Source organism: Anoplophora glabripennis, unplaced genomic scaffold (genome assembly GCF_000390285.2).
Source record: "Anoplophora glabripennis isolate ALB-LARVAE unplaced genomic scaffold, Agla_2.0 scaffold41, whole genome shotgun sequence".
Taxonomy (NCBI): Eukaryota; Metazoa; Arthropoda; class Insecta; order Coleoptera; family Cerambycidae; genus Anoplophora; species Anoplophora glabripennis.
Window position 1 is genome coordinate 234,352 of NW_019416901.1, and position 7,711 is coordinate 242,062.

Genomic DNA, 7,711 nt, shown 5'->3' on the forward strand with positions numbered 1-7,711 from the left:
CATTAAATATAATTTAAAACTACTTAAATATGATATTTTTATGTTGTTAATTAGTCAATATGTATGCTATGTGCATATGAGTAGATTTCTTTGCTATATAGATAATGTTTATCGCAAATAATTTCAATAGAATTTAATTTTTTCAAATTGGCAGCGGGTTTTAGTCCCATAAGGAAAGCATAGGACCCCCCCTGCGCTCCTCACTTTCCTCGGACCCCGACATACCTCCTTAACGCATCTGTTGTGTCACGGTGCAAGGTAAACAAACATATCTGATTTCTAGGACAATAGACTGCAATTCAAGACGTAAATACATAATTTTTGTTCTCAATATTTTTCCACTTTTGTTAAAACTAGTTATTACCTCATTTAATACAGAAAAAGTAATTGAAATTAACAACTTTAATTTTATTTTCTAACTAAAATTTGTAAATGTTCTTTTATGTTGATTTATGTTGATTGTTTCCTTGTAAAAAGCTTGCAAGTTCATAATATCTCTAGCCCTCATTATGACCCCAAGGATTGGCCCAGAAAGCGAAAACTTGTGCAGGATAGGGGCGGCATATTATTATTCAATAGGCCGCTTCAAAATTTGACGCCAATTACCACGCAGATGGTAATGAATCTTCAGAAATGAAATATACGATAGTTTCGAATATAATTTCTACTGAAGGAATTCAAAGCAAAATTGGAGCGATATAAAATGTCTTACCTGTACTACAGCTACTAAAAGCATAGCACCAGTCACAAGAAAAACTTTACAGGCCATCTTAGAATTGATGTATAGTTATATAAATACACTGTGTCACATAATGCCGTTTTCTCCCTTTTATAGTGTTTGAACTGTGGTAAATAACCGTATGCAGAATAGAATATCCGATAAAAAAGGCTTATCGTCTAGTGCACGGTTGTAATGAAAAATATTTATTGAAGAATTACAAAATTATCACTTTACTTGCCTAGAATAGGTATTTGTATATAATGGGTGCTTCAATTACATATTTATTCGTGTCAGTGTACCTAAGCAAAATATGGTGTTGGTAAATCAGAGCTATCGCTATTAAAACATTTGTTTTTAATGTGGAACATGCGTCAGGCCGTTTTCACTGTAGAGTGCTCGGTACATTGCATTGGTATATTTGCTTGAGTAACGTTTCAAAGTCTTCAACACAGCTCCATTGATATTTTAATATAAATCAACAGAAATATCGAAAAGTTACAGACGAAGAACATACTCATAAAACATATTTTTATCTAAAGACGTTTCGTCATTATGTTTATTGTGATATCGTCAGAACAAATAAAAACTGATATTTTCCGCCGGCTATGATTTATTTTAGCGAAGGTAAACAAGTGAATGTAAAAAACTTACATTATTTTGTGTCTTCTGCTGTAGTTTTCTTGTTTGAATAAAAATGCTTGAAGAACTCTGAAAAACGTTAACTGCAATAATCACCCTGCACAATTCTAAATCGAAATTAATTATAATAAGCAGCAGAGAACGTGGCATAAGAACTCTCGTAAGAACCAGTCAAGTGTAAATTTTCAAAAATTATTTGTTTCAAATGTCTATTATAATAATTTTAAATTTGAGCTACTAGTGTTTCTAATAGAATTTAAATAGAGCCGAAGAATTTAAAGAATTTATACTTAGTTATTTTTAGTAGTTATTATGTATGTGTATGTTTAATGAAAACGAATTTCTTTTTGTAGTACAAGTCTGTTTGGAAATGAAGGAGAGAGTTTTACTTGTGAACTTAATTATCAAATAATAAATTCAAAGTATGTTGTTTGTAAGAACAAGCTTTATTCACTTCGTGACAATATTATAATTGAATTGAATAAATTTACAAAGCGTTTATATATTCTTTTAAAAAGCTGACTCTAATATTATTTTATCTCTATATGATATGGAAGCTTCATAACAATTATTATTATGAACTAAGCATTACGTTATCAACAAAAAATATATTATACGGGGTACATCACTCCTCCCCCTTTAGAACGGACCATGGGGACCTAACGGTGCCATTGGGACGTCTTCGACTGGGTCTTGGGAATTTCCTCCTCTTTGGCGGATCTTCCGAATATAAGTGTGGATTTTCTTCCGACAATAGATATAAATAGAAAATAGACATACAAAAATAATGGACGTAATGAAGATGATCCATAATAAGTTTGATTGGTTGTCGGGGAGTGGTTCAATATGGTTAATTGAAGACAAATGATGACTGGACTGAATAATCCTGTTTATATCCTCAAAATGGATGGACTTCAACTGCAGCCCGTGAGATGCCTTATTTGAAATGTCCATTTGACTGGGCAAGGGTGGTAGTAGGATTCCTGCTCCTACGTAAGTGGTTGGATCGGTGGATGTTAAAAATGGGACATCATCGATCCAGATTTTGCACGTGTTATCAATGGTGATTAAAGTTGGGGAACTTCTTCTCTCAGCTCCATTAGTATTACATTGGAATCTTATGTCAGTAGCCATTGGTGGATGTGGAATTAGTAAAATTTGATTTGCGGCAACTTGAGTCGTTATGGGTTGGATAATTTTAACTTCATTGAATTGACAATTTGAAGGTTGTCGACCCTGGACAAGCATGGAAATACAATCTTCTTGGACTGGTTCTGGTTTTTCATTGCAAATGTAGAAACGTTCTACCAGAGGGCATTCTTTATCTAGGTACTTTTGGTTTCCTTCGCCAAGCATTATTATAGGTTTGGGAGGAATTAAGGTAAGGTTATTTTGTGGGATTGGATACAGTTTGTACAGGTATGTATTTTCGTTTGAGAACAACGGTAAAGTAATNAAGACGGATTGTCGGGGATTAAATTTTAGCTACCTGCTACAATTTAGTACAACCCAGTCACACAAAGTTTTTTTAAAAGTACACCTCATCTATACCGATAAAACATAATATAAAAATATTGAATATAAGCACCAGTACTACATTTATTTACGATTTGCATACATAATCAGCTTTTATTACTCCGTTTCATTTCTAAACAGACTATAATATATTTTTTCGGTATTTTTGCAAATTCTTTATTAGTCTTCTCTCAAAGATTATTTTAATTATTATTTTTTTAAGTGTTTGGACTTGATAAAAATCAGAGATTCCCATATTTTGAAAAATTCAAGACAATCAGATGCAATTTTATTGTAAAGCGATTTAACATTAGCATTTGTTTTTCAAAAATTATATTTTGATAATTCAGAGTACTTCCTAAAACTGTATCTTGTATATACAGGATGTAATTTTTATCATATCATATTTATACGGGTGCTCGCAATATACAAAAATTGAGGTCACATCGTTATAAAATTAATTGAAAAAAAAAGGAAATTTAAGCTGATTAAACAAGCTATCTGGTCCATGCAATGGCTTAGCCGAAAGTCCGTGGACTCTCTATTTCTTAGAATTGCATGGTAACCGTAGCTCCTAAAAAATTTCGACCGAAAGATCTAAAAACTAGAATCTTGGAGTTTCAAAATGCTTTTTAATTCCCGATACGACCATTTTGCACCTAAATTCAGTCAAAAATCACGGAAAAATTTCGGAAATTCATTTGACCCTTTAATTGTTTGCATTAGCGTATATAGTTTTGTTATTTTTTAATAGTACCTGTTTTAACTTTCCTTAATGCGTCCCTGTTACCTTTGACGACCACGGCGTGGCTGCGTGTCATTGTTTACTTGATTGGAATATGTAAAGTGACGGTAGTATAATTCGCGTAAAAATGCTAGAAAATTCGTTTTAATGTTCAACATTTCTGCAGCAAAGCGAGGATTTATGTCACCTTCACCAGCAAAACAAGAATTTCAGCCAAACCTAAACCGTACGAGAGGCAGTATAACGCTTTACATATATACAATTGACAAATACAAGGAAACGTTCCTGGCGGAGACTAATTCCGTTCCCAGATTTCGCTACACGAATTCTTATTAACATGTGCCGGAATTTCCCTGTGCGACACACCACACGTTCAAGAAAGTTTAATTACTTAACTCCGCCCGAGCTGAATTAAGCTCTGAGGTATTAATAGTGCTGCACAAAGTGCAGTGTTGAATTTGATTTGCAGCGGTCGTGGCGGCGGTAAGATGTGTCTTACAGTTCCGTCGGTTCATGGCATTTGACTGGGAATATCATTAAATTGTAGAGGAAACGGTAACTGGGGTTTTTCTACATCGTAATTCTTGAATAATGGATCAGTATGGTCGATGATTTTTTAAGTTTTGTTTTTTGTTTTTTTCTATACCTATGAATAGAGTAAACATAAATGAACAAAACAGTTGAATATTACAGGGGAGTACGATTAACAGTTTTCAAAATACAGCGAGTATCAATATTGGGGAGTTTCATCACAACGTGGCAACAGCGCTTAACCTAATTACTTGTCCTACGGAATAACAAAAATGTAAACAACTATTATTATGAAACATTTAGTAAATTATTTTCCAGTTTTATATAAAACTAGCAACCCGCCCCGGCTTCGCACGGGCAAATATAAAATAGCCTATGTTACTCCGAGGAGATGTAGCTTTCGGTAAAATTGGTTGAGTAGTTTTTGAGTTAAATCGTAACAAACAAAAAATCAATCATCTTTCATCTAAAGCGTCCCTAATATTAATTTTAAAATAATTCACGATATATCTATATACCTAAAGACAACAAACGAACTCAAAACTAAAAATGCAAAACCTTTAAATTTAAAACAATATAGGTAACTACCAACAATGTGAAAACAAAACGAATTAAATTAAAGTACCTATGTTCAGGACTATCAATTTTAATTAATAAGTAAGTAGTTAGGTATCTAACTACCTAAAGAAAACAAACACGAAACAAAAATGCGACTATGAAGTTTTAAATGATTCACAATAAGAAAAAAACAAACAAATTATTAAAACTCAATGAAATAAAAGTATGTTTGCAAGTATCTATGTATGTTCCGACTACCTAAAGACAACAAATACAAAACAAAAATGTGACCTTAAAATATCGAACGCAATTATAACTTTCCAACAACACCCAGAAAGAAAACACAGTCGTCAGTCGTCACCTCCATTCGCTCCAAGTCAGTTTATTAAAGGATCACGCGCGCGTTATCGTTCGGCTTATTAGCTAAACAGTAGGCAAGACGGTGCGGGGGGAGGGTCGGCGATCGCATCAAGCGAAGCGAGGCGCTTGAATTTTATTCTCGCGTCCGTAATTTTTTTGCGATTACTCCTAAGATATTCATTTAAATTATATGGTGTAAAAGAGTAAAATAATGTGCATGAAATGCTTAAAGCCTCTAACTTATTTAAAATGATAAGGATTAATACCGTATTTGTGTAAATAGCTTTTACATTACCGCTTTATAATTGCCAATTTTTTAAAGTATTAAAATGGATATAGGTAGTATGTTATCTTTAACATATAGACATATGCCATCGCGGACTTTTCTGTAGGCATATATGATACACAATTCCACCATACATTGATACATTACATAAACTATCGGACTTTGTTTTATAATATGTAGTGATAAAATTTATCGATTTTGTAGTCCGAAGATAGTGTTGTGCTTAAATTTTAGCTCGAATTTTAGTAATTATGAATCTCTCAAAACAGAATTAGAATATTAGAATCACCCCGTATATTTATATCGATTTAATGAAGAGTTTTTATATCTTATTATATTTGATGTAATGCGTAACGAAACAGAAATAAAGAAAATTTCTTAATAATTTATTCCAACCAATAAGGAAAAAGAGGACTTGTTTTCAAAGTTAACAAGACTGACAAAAAATATACTATTATTACAAAAAACAACGTATGTTGGCTTATTATTTTAACGGAATTGGAAGATGTTCTATACTTGCATATTATACGCTTTATACAGGGTTGGTCGAAAGTATGGAAACCCCCAAAAGTCTCAGCGGGAAAACATTTTTGGGATAAATAGTGAGGGCAAAAATCTCAGCATCCGAATATCTCATCCGAATATCTGAAGGTCAGTTCAATGTCAAATGTTGCTTTTTACTGTAAATTTTTATTTATAACTACGGAATCAGAAAGAGTAACAGTCTTTGAGTAAATACTGTTTAATTGTATTTGTTCCTTGCTTTTTGTTGTACAGTGCTTTAGAAAAATAATAAACACATTTTATTAAAAACTTCGAACGAATTTAAAAAGTATTTCAAGCCTATCAGATTAATGACAACTATAACATTAATACTTTTTGTTACCCTTGAATATTTTTTATGTTAATTAAAAAAAAATGTTTATTTTTAATAACTTGAGAAATTTTTCTAACACTTATAATTTACTGGTGTAATAAAGGAATTCATATCATTCGTTAATTACACAAAAACACGCTGTTTTTTTGTTAATTAAACCAAATACCTCATAAAATGTAACTGAATTTTGTTACATTCTATAAAAATAGTTACGTAAAGATAAAAAAAATGAATAAAAATAATTACACCTTTACTTTAACTAAACCCCAAAGGTGGGAGAGCTGGTTTATAAACTACTTTTATGACAGCAATAAAATTCCCGAAGTCGTAAATGGGATTTTGCTTTAAAACTGTTAACTTTAACACGCCGGAATTTTTCTCAATTAACTGCGCTTTAAAGTGTTAGCCTTACTACAATTACTTAGTAATTTTAATATACAGGGTGTAACAGACCTCCCGTCCATCCCTTTTAAAATTCAAAGTACATGGTTATGTGAAAAATAGTTCTCATGAAAGGTACTGGTCTCCAAGGGGTACATATTGTCGTGACCTTAAATCTTGACCTTGAAGGTAATTTCAAGGTCGATTTAGTTTTTTTAAAATGGAAACCCTTATTTTCAACCCCGGATTCGAAAAGAGTAGAAAATTCTATGTTCAGATGATGTATCATGTCTGGGGTTCATTTAACCCCCCAAGGTCATGTGAAGGTCAATTTTTTTAATGTGTCTTCCCACTCAAATGACCCCGCAAAGTTAGGGTTTAGCGAAAAATGTGTCAGATAAACATTGCAAAATTTTAAAGTGACCTGTTTCGATAACCTTGACGTTGGAAACAATTTTCAAGGTCATTTCAAGGTTAACTTCGATTTTTTACGTCGGAACCCTCATTCTTAATTCTGGATTCGGAACAGCGGTATATGACCTACAAATAAATCGGGGAAAATGTCTAGGTACCTAGGTGGATGAACGATACGTGACCTTGGTGGGTCAAATGGACCCCACCCCTGATAAATCATCTGAACATAGAATTTTCTGCTCTTTCCGAATCCAGGGTTTCCATTAAAAAAACTAAGTTGACCTTGAAATTACCTTGAAAATGACCTTCAAGGTCATAGACAAGATCACAACAATATGTGCCCCTTGGAGACCAGTAACTTTCATCTGAACCATTTTTTACACAACCATGTACTTTGGATTTTAGAAGGGGTGAACAGGGAGACTACCAGTTCTTTTTATTTTTTGAAGTACAGTGCAAATCTTCTTCACCAATTGAGAGCTTGACTTGCTTGGCTGTGGAAGAATGTAGAAAAAGTATTAATAAATGAAACAATTAAAATATCCAGCAATGCATAGTCTAACGTTAAATTAGCAGAGCTAAACAGTTTGGGGTCATTTGCACATGAGAGCACATTATTCAATCATGAGATTGTCACAAATGTCATTAATGAACATTCTGAATAATAACGGGCTAATAACTGAA

General features: G+C 32.7%; 1 protein-coding gene across 1 annotated transcript in view; it reads right to left on the reverse strand.

The window, feature by feature from the left end:
* Positions 1-786, reverse strand: part of LOC108917221 (golgin subfamily A member 5-like) — a 3,491-nt gene extending 2,705 nt beyond the window's left edge. Inside the window, exon 1 of the mRNA XM_018723712.1 lies at positions 713-786. Within this exon, the coding sequence (XP_018579228.1) occupies positions 713-769 (57 nt within the window). The 5' untranslated portion in view covers positions 770-786. The remainder of the gene's footprint in view (positions 1-712) is intronic.
* Between the last annotated feature and the right edge of the window lie 6,925 nt (positions 787-7,711).